This window comes from Lutra lutra, chromosome 9, assembly GCF_902655055.1.
Source record: "Lutra lutra chromosome 9, mLutLut1.2, whole genome shotgun sequence".
In the NCBI taxonomy this organism is placed as follows: domain Eukaryota; kingdom Metazoa; phylum Chordata; class Mammalia; order Carnivora; family Mustelidae; genus Lutra; species Lutra lutra.
In genome coordinates this window covers 98401564-98423392 of record NC_062286.1, presented here as the reverse complement: position 1 = coordinate 98423392, position 21829 = coordinate 98401564, and the positions used below count along the sequence as shown (strand labels likewise).

At 40.3% G+C, this 21829-nt stretch overlaps 1 protein-coding gene across 7 annotated transcripts in view; it reads right to left on the bottom strand.

The window, feature by feature from the left end:
* The window catches only part of RALGAPA2 (Ral GTPase activating protein catalytic subunit alpha 2), a 320063-nt gene that overhangs the window by 250901 nt on the left and 47333 nt on the right, over window positions 1–21829 (bottom strand). For all 7 annotated transcript variants that reach the window (XM_047743681.1, XM_047743679.1, XM_047743680.1 and 4 more), the window contains one exon: window positions 14433–14490. In XM_047743681.1, coding sequence (XP_047599637.1) covers window positions 14433–14490 — 58 coding nt within the window. The remainder of the gene's footprint in view (window positions 1–14432; window positions 14491–21829) is intronic.

Below are 21829 nucleotides of genomic sequence, written 5' to 3'. Positions count from 1 at the left end.
ACTTCTAACTTCTATTTGCTAACTTTTATTGTATTCTATAAATATTCTTTGAATGTGAGTCTTATTGCTTTTAAAGAGGGCTGGATCTAGGACAAGAAGAGTGAGGGATCTGGACAAGATTTAAGGGAGCACCAAAAACTCAGTAATTAAAATAAGTACTATTTTAACACAATAGCTTCTAAAAGTCAAAATCAATGCAAAAAAATCCAAAGAACATTATTAAAGTTTTAAATAAGTACCAGAGTTCAGCTGAGCCATACTGGACCCTAAGGTAAAAGGAAAACTGTGTGCCACTATAGATAGGTTTTTAGGGATTTTTGAATGGTTAATTTTTTTCCGGAACATTTAAGTGTTGAAAAAATAATGAAAAAACAAAATCTCAATATCAAACAATCAAAAAGTATTAAAACTCACCATTAGCTTAAGTATTTTGTTTATAACACAGAATACATTATAATTTTATTTTCCTGGCTTTAATGGAACAAATTCAGGAATATTTTCAAAATCTTCTTTGCTTATCTCATTTTCAACTGTGAGAACTGCAAGGCTTGACAATTTCTCTTGACAAAGTAACAATATTTAGATATCTTTTTAAGGCCAATAGCAAAAACATAATCTAACATTATAAAATGGTTTATTACTTTGTTTCAATTTTTAAAAAAACTCTCTCTATATCATGCCTCAAACCAAATAATAAACAAAGGCAGTATACCACACCAGGAAAGGCATAAGAACACAGAGAAACAGACTTTGGGTTGAGCTAGCATGCAAGGTGTGTTGGAAAGTTGCCAGTCAAGCAAGAACACAGAACTTTCTGGCACTACAGTATCTGTAGTAAGCACTCAGAGGCTAATAATCCATGGAAGAATTTGAAATTAACTCAGAAGGAATCAAGGGCTTAAATGTGAAATACATTAACTATAGAATTTCTAAAAGAAAACACAGAAGATCTTTTTGATCTTAGGCTAGGTAAAGATTCCTTAGGTCACCAAAAGCGCAATCCATATTAGAAAAATTTATAAATTGCACTTTATAAAAACTAAAAACTTTTCCTCTTTGAAGGGCACAATTAAGGGAATGAAAAGACAAGTCAGAGATGGGGAGAAAATATTTCCAAGTCATATAGCTGATATAGCACTTAAATCTGGTATATAAAGAACTTCGAAAATTCAATATTAAGAAGACAAACAACCCAATTAAAAATATGGTCAATCAATTTGAATGTAGAGGCTGCCCAAGACACACAGATGGAAAATAGCACAAGAAAGATGTTCAAGATCACTCATGATCTTGAGATGAGTACACTACTCATGAGAGAAGTGCAAATTAAATCCTCAATAAGATACCACTACCACTAAAATGAAAACACTGATCACACTAAGTATCAGTGAGAATGTAAAGTAACTACAACTCTCATACTGCTGGTGAGAATGTCAACCATTACGGGAAACAGTCTGGCTGTTAAACATAGAACTTTACATGATTCAGCCATTCCATTCTCAAGAGACAGGAAAGCACATGTGCACATACAGACTTGTACATAAATGTTTACAGTAGCTTTGTTTATAGCCAAACACTAGAAGCAGCCCAAATGCCCATCAACAGCTGACTGACTGGATAAACACACTATGCTCTATCTACACAATGGAATGCTATACTACTCAGAAATGAACTATTAATAACTGCACCAAGACAGAAGAATCTCAAAATAATTATATTGAGTGAAAGAAGCCAAACAAAGAAGAGTATTTACTACATGATTCTATTTCTGTAAGATTCTAGAAAATCAAACTAATCTAAATTACAAAAAACAGATCAGTGGTGACCCGGGGACTGGGCAGGTGGGTGGGAAGAAGGCATAAGAAAACCACTGGAGCGGGGGAGGAGACAAGATGGTGGATGGTGGAGAAGTAGGAAGCGATGTTTCAACTGGTCCCCTAAAGTGAGCTGATTACCTACCAAAGAACTCTGATCACTCATGAAATCAGCCTGAGATTATAATTATACACTTCTGGATCTCTATGGAGGCAGAAGATGCCAGTGGATGGGTAAAGCGGAGTGGGAACATCAGACTGATATCAAAAGATAAACAAAAAGGGGAGGGAGCCACCAGAAGCAACCTATTGGAAAGTAACACCCCAATAAAAGAGTGCCCGGTGATGAGGGACCAGCATTGGAGTCTGGCTGAAAGCACTCAAAAAGAGCAAAAGATCTTAAGAGGAAATTGATGGAATTTGGCGGTTAGGGACAGGGACTTAAGCCCACGGACCCAGGATGGCCACCACTGGTGGGTGGAACCAGACAGCGCAGCGAAGAAGCCAGGTCTTGGTCCCTGAGCTGCCGGAGCGCCTGAGAGCGTCTGGGTGGCAGTGCCCATTAGGGAGTCTGGTGTGACGCCAGCTGGTGCTCTCTAGAACCACAGCCTTTTGTGCTCTGCATGTGTGCTGCGCGACCAGAGTCTGAGTTGTGCTCCACACCCTCCCCTGAGAGAGGTCTGTGTAGGCGCTCTCTAGGACCAGGAGATTCTGAACACCCTCAGCCTGGGCCAGTATGAAAATCTCAGTGTGCTATCTCTGGCTGGAACCTCTCTGGCAGTCTGGACCAGTCCAGACAGCCAAGGCTAGTATTTCTCATGGTTTTGGGTACAAGCGGGAGTTCCTGTGACCCCAGAGACTGTGACTGGGGACGTGCCCTGCCAGTGGCAGAGGGGGAATTTATGTGCTCTGGAGCACCCAGAGAGGAACAGACTAAGGCTTCTCTCTGAGATGGAGTTCTAGGTGCAATTTGCTTTTCTCTAGATCTCCAAAGAACCGCGAAAAGCCACCAACGGGAGAAAAAAACAAACAAACAAACAAACAAACAAAAAACCTCCAGAGAACAAAAGCTTGGAAAACCGGTTTCCTCAGAGCCCAGCCCCTGGATGAGGGGAGGAGGACTCAACTCTAGCAAAACTCCCTGAAAAACCACCTGGAAGACCCCTCCCCCAGAAAACCAGACAAAAAACCCCCCAAAAAACAAAAAAACAAGAGGACAACCACTACTTCATAGATACAACTTTTATTTTTAATTCATTCCCACTATTGTTTTCATTTTTTTTTTAAATATATAATTTTTACTATCACAATGAGATGTTCAGTATATCAAATTCCATAATAACCTTTAACCTGAACTTTTTTGATACATATACCTGTGTTTTTCTTTTGATTTTCTATTTATTTATTTATTTTTTAATATTCATATAGAGATAAGCTTCAAGGTAATTCCCTTTCCCCAATCAATGTTACCCCTATATGTAGACCAGTTTTAATCCCCCTTTATCTCAGGAAAGTTGAGTCCTTTAACAAAGATATCAAGATACATCCAAGAAGAATCAAAATAACCTCCTTGCCCACACAGAATTTATAACCACCTTCCCATCTTTTTCTTGTCAGTGTTTCTGTGTATTTGTTTATGTTCTGGTAGTACATAAATCTTATATTTGGGGTTCATTTGGACTGGGTTCTTTTTATTTATTTATTTATTTATTTATTTATTATTTTTTTTTTCCTCTTGTCATCTACTTTTGTTGGTCTTCTTCTTTGTCTGTTTTTGTTTGTATACTTTATAAATCTTACCTTTGGGGCCCATTTGGGCTGGGCCATCTCTTTTATTTTTTCTTTCCTTTTTTTCCCCTCTCTCTCTTTTTGTTTTTTCTTTCTTTTTGGTGGGGACTCTCGATTGCTCAGAAGCATTCCAGAGTGCACCTTGCCTGCACCACAGTTGATACATTCAGCTACATATCCGTTCAGCCATCTCTCACCAAAATGACTAGGAGGAGGAATGCCCAACAGAGGAAAAATTCAGAGAATGGGCCCTCTCCATCAGAGCTTTTGGATATGGACATAAACAGTATGTCGGAAAGGGAATTGAGGCTAACAATTATCCAGGCAATAGCGAGGCTGGAGAAGGCCTCTGATGACAAAATGGAGTTGATTAGGGCAGAAGTGAAAACCACCAGAGATGATGTTAATAATGTTCTCAATGAGTTCCAATCTAATCTAAATTCCCTAAAAGCTACGGTAACTGAAGTAGAAGACAGAATTAGTGATCTGGAGGACAAACTGATAGAGAAAAAGGATGAGGAGGAAGACTGGAACAAAAGTTTAAAGGGCATGAAAACAGAATTAGGGAAATAAATGATGCCATGAAACGTCCCAATGTCAGAATTATTGGAATCCCTGAGGGGGAGGAGAAAGAAAGAAGACGAGAAGATATAGTTGAACAAATTCTCCATGAAAATTTTCCCAATTTGGTGAATGGGACCATTGTTCCTGTACTAGATGCAGAAAGGTTTCCCCCCAAGATCAGAGAATCTAGAAAGACCTCAAGATACCTAATTGTGAAAATGATGAATCATAATTTTAGACAAAAACTCTTGAAAGCAGCTGGGGGAAGAGATTCCTTAAGTACAGAGGAAAGCCCATCAGAGTAACATCAGACCTGTCCACAGAAACCTGGCAAGTCAGAAAGGGCTGGCAAGATGAATTCAGGGCACTGAGAAGAACATGCAGCCAAGAATACTTTATCCAGCAAGACTGACATTCAAAATTGATGGAGAAATAAAGAGCTTCCAAGACCAGCAAGGTTTAAAAGAGTATGTGACCACCAAGCCAGCACTACAAGAAATATTAAGGGGGGTTCTATAAAAGAGGGAAAAAAACCAAGATTATCATTGAACAGAAATATATGGAGTCAATCTAACAAAGACTTCACAGGTAACATGATGTCAATAAAAATGTATCTCTCAATAATCACTCTCAACATGAATGGGCTAAATGCACCCATAAAACGGCACAGGGTTGCAGATTGGACAGAAAGACAGGACCCATCCATATGTTGTCTAGAAGAGATCCATGTTGAACCTAAGGATACATCCAGAGTGAAAGTGAAGGGATGGAGAAGCATCTTTCATGCCAATGGGCCGCATAAGAAGGCTGGGGTAGCGATTCTCATATCGGATAAATCAGATTTTAAATTAAATACTGTAGTCAGAGATACAGAAGGACACTATATCATTCTTAAAGGGACTATCCACCAAGAAGATCTAACAATTGTAAATCTTTATGCCCCCAATATGGAAGCAGTCAATTAAATAAGAAAACTGTTAATTGGGCCCCTGGGTGGCTCAGTGGGTTAAGTCTCTGCCTTCAGCTCAGGTCATGATCCCAGGGTCCTGGGATTGAGCCCCATGTCATACTCTCTGCTCAGCAGGAAGCCTGCTTTCCTTCCACTCTGCCTACTTGTGATCTCTGTCTGTCAAATAAATAAATAAAATCCTAAAAAAAAAAAAAGAAAGAAAACTGTTAATTAAGATAAAGAGTCATATTGATATGAATACATTAAAAGTAGGAGATCTTAACACGCCATTCTCAGTAATAGATCATCCAAGCAGAAAATCAATAAAGAAACAAGAGCATTGAATGACACATTGGACCAGATGGACCTCATAGATACATACAGAACATTCCACCCTAAAACAACAGAATACTCATTCTTCTCGAGTGCATATGGAACCTTCTCCAGAATAGACCACATACTGGGTCACAAATCAGGGCTCAACTGATACCCAAAGACTGAGATTATTCCCTGCATATTCTCAGATCACAATGCTTTGAAACTGGAGCTCAACCACAAGCAAAAGTTTGGAAGGAACTCAAACACCTGGAAGCTAAAGACCAGAATGGCTGGATCAACCAGGAGATCAAAGAAGAACTTAGACAATTCATGGAAACCAATGAGAATGAAGACACTTTGGTCCAAAACCTATGGGATACAGCAAAGGCCGTCCAAGCCTCCCTCAAAAAAATTGAAAAATCCAGAATACACAAGCTGTCTCTACACCTTAAAGAACTGGAGAATCAACAACAAATGAAGCCAACTCCACACACAAGAAGGGACATAATCAAGATTAGAGCAGAGATCAATGAGATAGAAACTAGAGATACAGTAGAACACATCAATGAAACTAGAAGCTGGTTTTTTGAAAGAATCAATAAGATCGATAAGCTATTGGCCAAACTAATCCAAAAGAAAAGAGAGAAGGCACAAATTTATAAAATTATGAATGAAAAGGGAGAGATCACAACACACACCAAGGAAATAGAAACAATCATCAGAAATTATTATCAACAGTTATATGCCAATAAGTTAAGCAACCTAGATGAAATGGACGCATTCCTGGAAAATCATAAAATTGAACCAGGAAGAAATTGACAACCTGAATAGACCAATATCTAGTAACGAGAATGAAGCAGTGATCAAAAACCTCCCAAAACACAAGAGCCCAGGACCTGACAGATTCCCTGGGGAATTCTACCAAACTTTCAAAGAAGAAATAATACCTATTCTCCTGAAGCTGTTTCAAAAACCTGAAGCATAAGGAAAACTTCCAGACTCTTTTTACAAAGCCAGCATTACCCTAATCCCTAAACCAGGCAAAGACCCCACAAAAAAGGAGAATTTCAGACCAATATCCCTGATGAATATGCATGCTAAGATTCTCAACAAGATCCTAGCTAATAGGATCCAACAGCACATTAAAAAGATTATCCACTATGACCAGGTGGGATTCATCCCTGGGTTGCAAGGATGGTTCAACATTCGCAAATCAATCAATGTGATGGAACAAATCAAGAAGAGAAGAGAGAAGAACCACATGGTCCTCTCAATTGATGCAGTAAAGCATTTGACAAAATCCAGCATCCGTTCCTGATTAAAATGCTTCAAAGTATAGGGATAGAGGGAACATTCCTCAACTTCATAAAATCTATCTATGAAAAACCCACAGCAAGTATCATCCTTAATGAGAAAAAGCTGACAGCCTTCCCTCTCAGATCAGGAACACAACAAGGATGCCCACTCACCACTCTTATTCAACATAGCATTAGAAGTCCTAGCAACAGCAATCAGACAACAAACAGAAATAAAAGGTATTCAAATGGGCAATGAAGAAGTCAAACTCTCTCTCTTTGCAGATGACATGATTCTTTATATGGAAAACCCAAAAGACTCCACCCCCAAACTACTAGAACTCATACAGCAATTCAGTAACGTGGCAGGATACAAAGTTAATGTACAGAAATCAGTTGCTTTCTTATAAACTAACAATGAAAACACAGAAAGGGAAATTAGAGAATCGATTCCATTTACTATAGCACCAAGAACCATAAAATACCTAGGAAGAAACCTAACCAAACAGGTAAAGGATCTGTACTCGAGGAACTACAGAACACTCATGAATGAAATTGAAGAAAACACAAAAAGATGGAAGACCATTCCATGCTCATGGATTGGAAAAATAAACATTGTTAAAATGTCTAAACTGCCTAAAGCAATCTATACTTTCAATGCCATTCTGATCAAAATTCCACCAGCATTTTTCAAAGAGCTGGAGCAAACAATCTTAAAATTTGTATGGAATCAGAAGAGACCCCGAATTGCTAAGGAAATGTTGAAAAAGAAAAAGAACTGGGGGCATCATGTTGCCTGATTTCAAGCTTTACTACAAAGCTGTGATCACCAAGACAGCATGGTACTGGCATTAAAACAGACACATCGACCAGTGGAACAGAGTAGACAGCCTATATATGGACCCTCACCTCTGTGTCAAATAATCTTCGACAAAGCAGGAAAAAAATATATGGTGGAAAAAAATCTCTTCAATAAATGGTGCTGGGGAAATTGGACAGCTACAGGTAGAAGAATGAAACTCGACCATTCTCTTACACTATACACAAAGATAAACTTGAAATGGATAAAAGACCTCAATGTGAGGCAGGAATCCATCAGAATCCTAGAGGAGAACATAGGCAGTAACTTTTTCAACATCGACAACAGCAAGTTCTCAAGATATGTCTCCAAAGGCGAAGGAAACAAAAGTGAAAATGATTTTTGGGGACTTCATCAAGATCAAAAGCTTCTGTGCAGCAAAGGAAAACAGTCAACAAAACAAAGAGGCAACCCACTGAATGGGAGAAGATATTCTCAAATGACAATACAGACAAAAGGCTGATATCCAGGATCTATAAAGAACTTCTCAAACTCAACACACACAAAAAAGATAATCATGTCATAAAAATGGGCAGAAGACATGAACAGACACTTCTCCAATGAAGACATACAAATTGCTAACAGACACATGAAAAAATGTTCATCATCACTAGCCATCATGGAGATTCAAAGCAAAACCACATTGAGAAACCACCTTACACCAGTTAGAATGGCCAAAATTAACAAGACAGGAAATAATGTGTGTTGGAGAGGATGTGGAGAAAGGGGAAGCCTCTTACACTGTTGGTGGGAATGCAAGTTGGTACAGTCACTTTGGAAAACAGTATGGAGATTCCTTAAGAAATTAAACATAGAGCTTCCCTATGGCCCTGCAATTGCACTACTGGGTATTTACCCCAAAGATACAGATGGAGTGAAAAGAAGGGCCACCTATAACCCGATGTTCATAGCAGCAATGGCCATGGTCGCCAAACTGTGGAAAGAACCAAGATGCCCTTCAACGGACGAATGGATAAGGAAGATGTAGTCCATATACACTATGGAGTATTATGCCTCCATGTGAAAGGATGAATACCCAACTTTTGTATCAGCATGGATGGGACTGGAAGAGATTATGCTAAGTGAAACAAGTCAAGCAGAGAGAGTCAATTATCATATGGTTTCACTTATTTGTGGAGCATAAGAAATAACAGGGAGGACATGGAGAGATGGAGAGGAGAAGGAAGTTGGGAGAAATTGGAGGGGAAGACAAACCATGAGAGACTATGGACTCTGAAAAACAATCTGAGGGTTTGGACGGGGTGGGAGGTAGAAGGTTGGGTTAGCCTGGTGATGGGTATTACGGAGGGCATATATTGCATGGAACACTGGGTGTGGTACATAAACAATGAATTCTGGTACACCGAAAAGAAATTAAAAATAAATAAATAAATAAATAAATAAATAAGAAAACCACTGGGGATAAAGAGGATGTGCTATGTATGTATACACACAATGGAATACTATGCAGCCATCAAAAGAAATGAAATCTTGCCATTTGCAACAACATGGATAAAACTAGAGGTATAATGCTGAGCGAAGTAAGTCAATTGGAGAAAGACAATTATCATATGATCTCTCTGATATGAAGAATTTGAGAGGCAGGGTGAGGGGTTATGCGGGGTAGAGATGGAAAATATGAAACAAGATGGGATTGGGGAGGGAGACAAAGCATTAGAGGCTCTTAATCTCATGAAACAAACTGAGGGTTGCTGGGGTGTGGGGAGTAGGGATAGGGTGGCTGGGTTATGGACATTGGGGAGGATTTGTGCTATGGTGAGTGCCATGAAATGTGTAAGACTAATGATTCACAGACCTGTATCCCTGGGGCAAATAATACATTGTATGTTAATTAAAAAAAAAACATTGTGAATGATGGCTCTGTTCATTATCTTGATTGTCATAATGATTTCACAGGTATACACCTATGTCAAAACTTCTCAAAATTAACATTATCTACACATATCATTTATTGTATGTCAGTTATACTCCCAAAAAAGAGCTGCTTTTTTAAAAAGGAAAAAACAGAGCAGGTGGTCTGGAAGCGACTAAGTGAAAAACCAGGAGGACAGAGGCTGTGCTCAGATACAGGTCTGTATGATGACAAGGATGCAGAAGATAAAATTCAGGAAACCATGGAGGGTTAGGGGTCGAGGAGCTGATGGGTAACCTGGCAAGAAGGGAAAGGACTCGGAGACAGCTAAGCTATTAAAAAAAAAAAAAAAAAAAAAAAAGGCAAATAAGCAGATCAGGAGACATGGCAGTAATGAGGACAAATAAGGCCTAGTCAAGGGAAAGGTTTCCACAGAGTGGGTGGAGGATGAGGTCTGGAATGGGCCTTGGAGAAAAGGAAGACTATGATCTCACTCCCACAGGCTTGGGGGGACAAAGAAGCCTGAGAGAAAAGCCATGTTTCAGAAAGCTGAGGAGGTGAAACCAAGAGGCTGAGGCTCTAGGGCTATTGCTTAGGCCAGTAAGAGGATTTCCAGAGGGTCGAGGACAAAGTGGGAAGGAGGGCAAGAAATGCAGGGCAATGATTTAAAAAGCACCCCAGAAAGGACACTGGGATGACACCTAGTAGATCACAGGGGCATTAGGCCCAGCCACCACCTGGTTGGTGGACACCAAGGCAGGCAGGGACCCTGTAGTTCAGCCTGGCTGTGATGCATCTCTGAGGGACCCTTACTGTAAAGTGCACAGGAAACCTTGCTCCCTCGGAACACGGGCTTGTGCTGTGTCCTGACTATGAGCGACCCAGGAAGGGCTGTCCAGCTCAGGGTTCTGAGCAGTAGTTAGAGCCCAGTGAGCTGTAGAAACATTAAGAAATACAGCTGCTCAGAAGTTGTTTCACATCCCAAGCACTGTCAGGCCACTGGGAAGTCCAAGGTATAAAGCAAGGGATACTCTTAAAAAGTCATAAACAAATCTGCAGTTTAATTGTCCACTAGTTTTTATATTATGGATAAGAAGAAGCCAGTGGAACAAACTGGATTAATAATGACTCCTATAAAAAACCCATGAGGTAATGTGTGTATTTTCCACTCGAGCCCAACCCTTTAAACCCAATGGCTATTTATTTTGAAGATTTTTTATATAAAACATCTCTAGTACAAAATAAACCCTTTAACCCCCAACAAACATGTATTGCATTCAGGCAAGGCACTGTTTCCTGAATGGGACAGGACATCTACTTCCTAGAGGCTCATAAGTAGTAAACTCTCTTAAACACAGAGAACTTGAATCCTACACTGATGTGGCTTAGGCACATGAAAGGGGGCCATAGCCTGCCTCTGCACCAGACAGCCTTGGTTGACTGATGTGCCACTCCTATCATCTTCTCACATGCTGGCAACTCTCATTATTACACAGATAAGATGTCAAGTGCCCACCCTTGTCCCCCATGATGTACTCATGTAAAACTGACTTTTGGAAAATCTCCCCATTCATAATTTGTCATGGGAATTTACAAACATTTGAGTAGCACGTTGGCAGACATCACAGTTGGTGAGTCTGTGAGCCACTTCCCTCGTCTTCTTACTCTCTAAACCTCACTTGAAGCAGTATCTCAAGATGCCTGGAATCATGAAGAGTGTTCATTCACATTACAACACTACGACTCCAAACAGCCTTCCTCATTCAAAGGCTTATATATAGCAAGCAGCCAGCCTTAAAATCCTTAAGCACAGAGAAACTTATAGACTATTTTCTCCCTCTAAAAAGAGTTGAGAGAGAAACAGAACCTCTCTCTTTGCTATGGACAAAACAACATGGCATGACAAGAAACTGACTTCAAACACTGCCAGTTGATATTTCAAATTAACTTCTGTGTCTGTATAAAACCTGGCTATCCAGTAGGTCTGACAACTTTTAAGACTTGCAGAATATAGGAATTGCTTTTATTTTAGGTTTCTATATTTAGGGACATTATTTGTAGTGTGGGGCAGGAAGCATACCGACTCAGTGGTGTGTCAACCCAGCTTCAAGGTTCTAACCCAGTATTCCAGAGCACCTTGGCCACTATCAGCCACAGGAACATTTAATTAAGAAGTTTATACAGTAGTGTTCTTCATATTAGATCAGAAATATTAGATACCTAGAATATAAAACATCTAAAATAAGGAACATTAGATACCCAGAAAGTCTGGAGCTGACTAGTGAAAAGTTTCCTGTGCTAGCCTCAAGAGGTTTCGCAGAAGCCAAGAAGATACCGATGCTATGGAAATATTTAAGGCACAATCCTTTCCCTTTGAAATCTGGTGTTTCCTTATAGTTTCTTAGTTTCTATAACAAACTTGGTCAAGGCCTTAATGACATATGGTAGCCATTTTAACAAATCTGAATAAAATGGGAAGAATGGAAGAGAGTGAGGTCAAGAAAATGTGTAGAATTGTTAATCTACCATCAATTACGGGCCTTTTCAAAACCCAAGAAGCTATGAAAACTAAAGCTTTTGTGTGGAATTTCCTAGTGGGCAGGATCTGACCTGAATCTGAACACCTAAGGTGGCAACACCCAACTAAGCTGAGGCTATTATGGCGTTAGTTATCCCACCGGGGCTGAATATTCATCTCTTAGGCTACAGAAATAAGAATCCTCTTGGTTACAGGGTGTTGTCCAGTCCTCTGGGGTGTAACATAAAGATGTCCACTTTGGTTAATGTTTGCTGAACATCAACACAACACACACTGCCATTCTAAAACTCTGAAAAATTCTGATTCCAAAGGACATTTAACCTGAAGATCATCATAAAAGGTATGTGGACCTGTCTAACCATCAACTTCTACCCAGATTGAAAAATCAGGCAAAGATTCATGCATCTGGAAGGAGCCAGTCTGATTCAAGTACTAAGAATATAAGCATCAAAACAAGGATGATTTTATATGCAAATGCTCAAACGTCAACATTCTGAAACATGACTCTTTCTGACATGTTGTCTAGCCAGCTTATTCTATGCACGAGATAAACTAGGTTCTTCTACACACCAGAATAGATAAAAAGCACCTGCTCTTAGGCTGGCTCAGGAGACTAGCACTCCGCAGTCCCCATCCAAGAGTCACTGCTCTCGGTCAGACACTATTAAACTGGGTAAAAAGCTGCTTGTACCTGCACTCTTAACTAGTCATGTGGTAATAGTAGCCAGAGTTAAGGTAATCCCCTACACCGCCTCCTACATGCATAAAGTCTCACAGCACAAATAGCAAATGAATTTCTACACCCAGTCCCAGTAAGGTTATCCAAGCTGAGGGGGCCTATTAATCTGCAGACATTTTACTGTACTCTCTGTAGCAAACAAGGATGGTTTTCATAGACAGGACATAAGCAGAATGGACAGATTATATCTAGCACAAATACAAAATTCTGCGTGCACTTATCCTCATTTTCATCCATTCCTTCAACACCACGGAGTATTACAAGTCCCTACTATTCCTCTTCAGATTATACTTACCATTTGATTTTTAGATTTTTACCCTAAATACACAACATCAAGTATCAATTAAAAGAAATGCTACCAATAACACTATAATTTAAAGAAAAACCTTCTTTGTGTATTTGAAAGATTTAAAGACCAAGGCATCTACCTTCAAGTAATGATTTAATCATTCAGTTCAGTCGATGTATTTATTACATAGACTTCACCAAACAGTTCCGTTTATAGAAAGGTCTATTATATTTTTCACGTAAGTAGGACTAAATGAAATTTGGGATTCTGAATTTTGAAATATCCACAGAATGTGCCATGTTCTTTCAGGTCCCAGGTCTTTCACAGATCGATCTCCCATCTAGGAAACCCTTTCCACACTTCTATGTCAAGGCTCAGGTAGAGATTACATCTTTTGAAGCCTTCCTCAAGTCCTCTGAAGAGAATTGTTCAACTTTCTTCATTGCTACCATTAGTACATTTTTCGTAGTGGCAATTATACTGTATTTTTTTTTCAAACTTATCCCCGACCCTGGCAATCAGCTTATACCATATAAGCATGGTGAAATAGTCTTTGTTTCTGCCCCAGAACTTTGTTTCTACCTCAATAGGTATTTGAATGAATGAATGATGAGGGAGTTAAGATCCCATTATGACGTTACGTTCTCCTCAATGTGATTATCTGGCAAGGAGGAAAACAGGGAGAAAGACCAAACCAGACACTCTTTAAACAGAAAGCAGGAGTCACAGTCAATAGCACAAATTACACGAGTTGTGCCATGAATAGTACATTGAGAGGAAACACTGTTCAATGTCAATGGCTGCACAGAAAGGGCAGCGATGCTAACGTGGCTATATTTCAAGTTCCCTCCTGCTGCCACACCCAAAAGCTTTCAAACAGAGGAACTCTGCATCAGTGAGAAAGTCTTGGAGAACAAGATATTTTTATAAGAAAAAAACAAAAAGTTACTCAAAAATACTCTGGATTACCTGGCGATTCACAGACCTATACCCCTGGGGATAAAAATACATTATATGTTTATAAAAAATTAAAAAAAAAAATACTCTGGATCAAATATTTGTCAAACAATTTGGTGCACAAGAATCCCCTGGAGCTCTTGTTAAAAATGCAGACAGATTTGGTAGATCCGGCTGGGGCATGACATTCGGAGTTTTCTAACAAGCTCTCAGGTGAGGCCAGTGCTGCTGGTCTGTGAACATCCTTTCTAAGAAGCACTTTTGGCACAGGGATAGATATTCTATTTTTTTCCAAAGTCCAGGTGGGACTTGTCTTACATTTAACCAGCATGTCCTTGTTACCATTCCTTGTTGTAACCTAGTATGGAAGGTGCCAAGTACATAAAACATTACTGAAAAGTCAACTGGAAAAAAATCTGTAATTTTAGAAATCTTTAAATTTTCTTACCTATACTCTGGTAATGCCATCGAAAGAAAATTCGTTCAGGTAGAAATTGCAGTATTTTCTATAAAACAAATGTAAAAAAATTGTTAACATATAAAGACAAAATGAACTACACACTTCATGATAGTACTATATATGAACTACACACTTCATTTTTCACCTTCCGCTTTCCCTTCCCATTATCATCATTATTAGTCTCTGGACAAGGACCAGTGTCAGGAAGAAAGATGAACATCCAGAAGGATAAGACTGTGAACATACAGTGGGTTAACAAAATGAAATTACTGTCAAGAAGTTCTTGAAATTAGTAGCTAAAAATAAGTTTAGGATTGCAATTAGGAATTCCACACCCTTCACCCCACATATTGGAAGATACAATAAGGAATAAATGAATGACATACAAGAGTATTTAGCTAATAAAAGTAGCTTTTCCAAAAAAACCCCAAATGACCTTTTTCTTTTATTCCCCCACTTATTTTTCCAATAAGTTTTGGCAAGTTATTCTTGGGTCATAAGATTCTTTGTACTTTCTCAGCAACCACCTTGTTAAGAAATTTAGAAATCCAAAAACTGATCAAAATCTATTTCTTGGTATTGATAACACATCCCTATTTTACCATAACAAAACCCCATCCTAGGTTTATCTAGGCTAACAGTCTAACAGTGAGAAAGATGAAGGTAAAACATGTATACCCAGATCTCCTGAATAAGTCTATTTCCCAACTCATCAACTGCCTCCTCCATCTGAGGCAGCCTGAGGTTTGGTTTTGTTTTCATTTTCTTGTCTTAACTTCCCCCTGGGTCAGTAACATATACTTGTCTTACTTCATTTGTTCCATGAACATGTAAGAACATCTCCTGATGTTCTGAGAAAAGGCATGACAGGTAAACTTCCGTCAGATGTGGGGGCTTTAACGGCCTGGACTCCTTGCTTCCCCTGGAGGCTTTTCCACCCACAGCCTTGTGCCTATGGTGCTGCCTCACCATTCCTCTCACTGCAGGCACCACCTCCCCACAGGGGCCTTTCTGGGCCTTCTTTCTTTCTGGGCACCACCTCACCACTACTCTGATGCTGAGCTCTACCACCTCTTCTGTCGTCTTCCTAACCGTTGCCCCTCCCTGAAGTCATCTTCACCTTCACTCATTTAAAGGCGGTATTCCCTCCACCAGAGTGTCAGCCCTGAGAAAAAGAACATCTCTGTCTTTTCTCTGAAGCATCCCCAGCACCAAGAGCATGGCTGGCACACAGCATGTGCTCAAATAAATACTCAGGAGAAGAATAATGCAGGCTTTTTACTTGGACAACTGTTTTGAGTATTACAAGTTTCCTAATCTTTGCTATGGTCCTCTGTTCACGTTAACATAAGATGGACCTGATCTTTCTCTACAGGTCATTGATTTAACGATATTTACATGAAAATACATTAAAATGTGTGGGCATTTTTAAAACCCTAAACTTAGTAAAGAAAATCTAAACAAAAAAAATAAAAGCTGTATAATTGAAAAGAACTAATTTTTCAAGATTTGACAAACATAAACAAGAAAATATAAATGCATTTAGTTACAGTCTTTGTTATAAATTCTTTACACCACACATCTACATGGATGAAAATTCTACACAGACTACACTGAAGACTATTTCTGATTATATATGTGAAAAGCAGTATGTACCTGATCACATGCTGACAATCACTCACAGGAGTTCTCTCCTACATTTCTACTTCAGACTTCCTCTAGAACATGTCGGCTCCATATCTCATAGCCCATAACTCTACGGGGTATCTTATATCTTGTTTGACTACATGTTCATGCTGACACACACTCAAACGCACTTATAAACACACAATGGGTACATGCACATCAAACACCATTTACTGAAAAATACCTACACATTTGATACCAAGCTTGGCATCTGCAATGCAGAAAAAAGGTAAATATTCACGAACTACTTCGTTCTTCCTTATAAAGGTTTCGTGTTTAGTGGGCAAGAGAGAGGATGAAGAAAATACCATTCCAGAGGAAATAAAAGCCTGAGAGAAGTTTCCCTAAGGAGAGGTACCTGGGTGGCTCAGTGGGTTAAAGCCTCTACCTTCGGCTTGGGTTATGATCCCAGGGTCCTGGGATCGAGCCCCACATGGGGCTCTCTGCTTGGAGGGGAGCCTGCTTCCTCCTCCTCCTCTCTCTCTCTGCCTGCCTCTCTGCCTACTTGTGATCTCTGTCAAATTTAAAAAAAAAAAAAAAAAAAAAAAAGAAGTTTCCCTGAGGAGCTGTGGAGGGGCGGGGAAAGCACCTCATCTCAGTAGAAGCTTCACAGAATGGTTCCAGGAAAAAAGGACTCCTGAGTGGAGACTTACAGAATTAATTAAATTAGACTAATGGAGAACAGGAACAAAAGGAAGAGCATGTGTGAAGGCCAAGAAGCAAATACAGCCTGGTACCTGAAAGGAACAGCAGCAGCAAGAGAGCCCACTTGGCTGGCAGGTAGGTGAGGAGGGGAGGAAAAGGGCCTGGAGAGGCAGGAGAGGCCATGATCTCAGGGAGCACTGTGCAGTCACTGAATGGGTTCCAGCTGGAGAGGAAATTAAGATGGCTGAGAGGAGAGGCAGAGATATCAAGGAAGAGGCAATGGTAGCATTTCAGACAAGGAATGAAGTGGCCTGGACAAAGGTCAGCAAAATAAAGAGAAGCACGTAATAGTGATATTCAGGAGGTAAACCTGTCAAGACCGTGATTAGAGTACTTGTGGTGAATGGAGGACTCAAGAATGGTTTCCCAGTGGCTCAGGAGATGGCCACACTTCTATCTAAGATATCAAATCCAGAAGAAATCCCAGAACTGAAGCATGTCAAGTTCGATTCTGGACATTCTGGGAACTGAAGGTGTCAATGGACTTATTCGACGAGATATTCTATCCAATTCGATACATGGCCCTGGAGGGCAGAAGCAGGATTTGGAGGGTAACAGAATATAGGTAGCTGTGGAAGATGTGTGTGTATAAGATCCCTCTGAGAGGGCTTACAAGGAAAGGAAATGAGGATAGTGATTCACTGAAGTTCTCCGAAGACAGTAAGGATGAAATAAGAAGGGGCACTTGGGTGACTCAGCTGGTTAAGCATCTGCCTTTGGCTCAGGTCATTAGACCAGAGTTCTGGGATCCAGCCCAGAGTCAAGCTCCTTCCTCAGTAGGGAGTCTACTTCTCCCTCTCCCTCTACTGATTCCCGTGTTTGTGTATGTTCTCTCTTTCTCTCTCCCTCTCTCTCAAATAAATAAATAAATCTTCAAAAAAAAAAAAAAAGGGATGAAGAAGGAAGAACAGAAGCTGGAGACAGGCATGCACAGGTCAAAGAAGTTTTCAATGTGCCAGGTGTTTTGCAGGTTTGTCCTAAGAAATTAAAAATACTTATGACTGTATGTACAACTACTTAGAAAAAGTTAAAAGATGCTGGAAAATACAAGAAAACATGCAAACGAAAATATAAGAAAAGCAACTTCAGTATTAAATCAAGTGAACTCAACATTAGCTGTTGCCTGAAGAACCCATAACCTTTTTCAGCCAGCTGTCAAACACCAGGCAGGATCGATCGATCTACAAATTGTGCAGAGGCAAGTAAATGGCTCCTTGAAGGAAAAAATCAAGTAGGTCTTCCCTTGCAATATATACCAATATGTATATTAGATGAGTAATACACAAAAGGTAGCAAGGGCAAAAACCAGGTTGTGTTTTAAGTTCCATATAGTAAAAGGGGTCAGAAGTAAAAGTCCGTCATCTATGGAGTATTTTAACAAGAACCCATGCAAGCACTGCCCTACCAACAGAATGGACACCTCAACATGCCCATGAGCTGCAGACAAGGATACAGATAGGAGTACAGGACCCACAGTGCTGTCTACAGTTATGGAAAACATCGCAAGCAAAGAGAAAATTGACAACTCTGGACCTGAGAATATGGAACGGGGTCTCAGCAGTCAGGCTGCTGCTAACCAAATGAACAACTCCAGAGTCCAGAAAAAGCACGGCCTGGAGATGACCTAGGAGGTTTCCAGACTGAAGAAAAAAAGATGGCCTCCATTCACATCTGTTTTATGGTTCTAACTCCTACTTCCCTTCACTGAAAAATTGATTACAGAGGCTAGTTCGGTATGTCTGATGAGAGATGAACAATGATCACTGCAGGCTGAGTTCTCTGGGGATGGATACTGTGGTGGAATTAGGACTTCCCTCGTTTACTGGAACAGAACATCTGTGGGAGGGAAATGAGGAAATGGGGGTGGGCAGGGAGCCTCAGACCATCCTACAGAGCTGAAAGTCTCTACCAGCTTAGCAAAGCTCCAGAGCAAAGATGGCACATTAGAGGGGTCTGAAAACGGCTAGGTCCTCATACCACCACCTTGCTCAGTCAATGGCTGGGGATAAGAGCTGACTATGGCTGGAGAGCTGAAGGCATTGACAACCTCGGGTCGCCAGCTAACCCTGCTCCTTGCAGACCGGTAGCAAATTTTTTCTTGCAGGGCAATGTGAGCAGCACATCTCTCTGCCACAATCATCTTCCAATGACCAATTATAATAGTTTCATCACATTAAGAGGCTGAGTGCTTCTAAGAGCAATGCACCCTACTCCAGGGACACCATCTCTGCTGGCATTGTTTCTTGTAAATGGGCTGCCTCACATTGACGAAAGCCTAGGCCCGGTGAATCCTTCCACTCCTTTTTCTGCCTTGCAGTTCACTCTTCCTGAGCGAATGGTACAGCACTGACTCATATCTTTTCTCATGCATTCTCCACCAAGGGCACCAGGCACCCCAGCTGCATTCCAGGATCAACTTTTGATCCCATCCTGCCATTGGATTTTAAGATAATACAGAAAATGCTGAGAGAATTACTCCACACATCCAGAGGAGATCTTATATGGACCAGATGAATGTTTGCCATGCCGACTGTTCTTCAGACTTTAACTTTAGTCAGGAAACAAATGTGGCATTGAATCATGTTTTTCAGCTTTCCAAAATATTTCTCTGGGTTTATTTTCTTAATGTGCAACAGAGAAAAATGTCTTTTTAATATAAAGAAAGCTAAGGAACACAGCAAGATGACCTGTATCTAGACACGTGGATGCTGTCAGTAGCCACTAGTAGTCTCCAACTTGTTCTGAGGTCAGGCCTATCATCATCACCACTTCTGGATAAAAGTTTTCAGGTTTATAAAATGGATGGACTTTAAAGACATGCAAAAAACAAACTCAATACGGTTTGGCTATGAAATACCATGCCCAAAGTCTAAACTGCTAAAAACATCCCCAAATGGACAGACACTTATACAACATTGAAACGTCATCCATGCTATTGCTTCTTTTTGAGCCAAATATTGCAAGGACCATTGTGTATGCGTTAAGGTCTCTGAAGTCAAGAAAAGTAAAGCCCCATATGACTATCTGTGTCAAAATGTTAAGCCTGTCCCTCAGAAAGCCCCACATGAAGCCTACCTTTGCTGAGGCAAATACATTATGGCATTTCTACTGCAGCTGACATTCTAAGCTACACTACTGGGAATGCCATATAAGCAATTGACATCTTGTTTGTACTTTCACTGGAGAGTAAAATAAAAAAAATTTTTCAAGAAAGTCACACATTGTGAATAAATATTACTTTCCTGAGAAACATATGGCTCCCTTGGATGCTCAGTGCTCAGCTCCATCTATACGGTAATCCATTATAGCACACTTGAAATCAAAATTAGGTATTACTACTGATTGGCACATCAGGAAATCTATCATTCTTTTAACTGATTATCTATAGTGCTTTTTTCTTCAGAACCTACTACATGACCAGGAATACTGCGAAATGCAAGCTGCAGTTTATACAAGATGCCTCAGTGTGCTTTAAAACTGCTGATCCTTGTTTAATTCGTGTGAGAAACCTTTTTTCCCCACATTATTACCAGATGATCACAACATATCCCAGTTGATTCACACTTGATTTTAATTCCACTTAGAAAGGAAGGACGATGAAGAATGAGGACAAGATCCCATCCTAACTCATGTGAGGTGATCTAGCAAAACAATGGCCAATGAAACTTGTTCTGTCCAGAAGCAGGGAACACAGGATGCAACTCTCCCTGAAACTAGCTACATGACACAGGGTGTGAGGTAAAGGAAGTGCTGACTAGGGATAAAATAGGGAATTTGGTTTAAAAGAACAGTAAAAGTCATAGTTACTTGATCTTTTGAGTAATAAAAGGTCAAACATTCTGACAACTGGGCAGTGTGTTTAAAGGAAATGCTAGGAGAACCTGGGCCACAAGGACAGTCTGGTTTCAGACAGATTCACAGGAGGAGGAGGCTGGAAGCATGGATGCTTCCAGGAAGACAGAGAGAGAGGGCACCTTGTTCTTCAGCAGTCATGGGCCTAGCCACGCATCTCTTACTAACAATGACTCAACCATCCAGTGTGGACAAAATATCTGCATTGAACACTGCATTGAAGTAAGTGTCAACACTTACCTGAGAACCTAAAATTTCAGAGAAATGAGCTAACAGAAGGAACCGCATCATGTTAAGTATAAGATGACTACATTTTTAGCTAAAAAGGGTATATTTCTCTTCATATATGGCAATCCCGTGCGGAACAGTACATTATCTATCTGATCACTAGCCATGCCGTTCCTGAGCAAGGAAAGCGCAGCTCCATCTTGTTACATCCTCTCCAGTCTTTAACACCCAACTGAACCATTACCTCTCAGAAGGGCCCACTTCAACCATACCTCTCACCACACTCCTCCCCAGCATGCTTCTCTCAGCTAGAGGGACACAAGGCCCACCCCACTGCTAGGTGCTGGATTTCTTTTTTTTTTTTTTTTTAAGATTTTATTTATTTATTTGACAGACAGAGATCACAAGTAGTCAGAGAGGCAGGCAGAGAGAGAGGAGGAAGCAGGCTCCCTGCTGAGCAGAGAGCCCGATGCGGGGCTCGATCCCAGGACCCTGAGATCATGACCTGAGCCGAAGGCAGAGGCTTTAACCCACTGAGCCACCCAGGCGCCCCGGTGCTGGATTTCTTGAGAGAAGGAACTCTCTGTTAGCTATCTTGTATCCCCAGTCTCAAGAATATTGCCTGGCACATCATGTTTCCTAAGAAACACTTCATGCACAGAGAGGAATGAGTAAGAAATGAAAAAGAGGAAGACAATAGGATTCTAAGTTTAGTTCACGTTTATAGATAGACACACAGGAAATGCCTCATTTGAGGAAGGTGTCCACACTCTAACATGGTGGAAACACAGAAACTGGCAAGTAGGTACATGATAAAGATAACTGAGTGTGGAATTGTGCTTCCAAACATTACAGAAAACCTTAATGCTTGATTAGGATCATCACTTGAGAGGCAATACTTTTCTTGTTTAAGG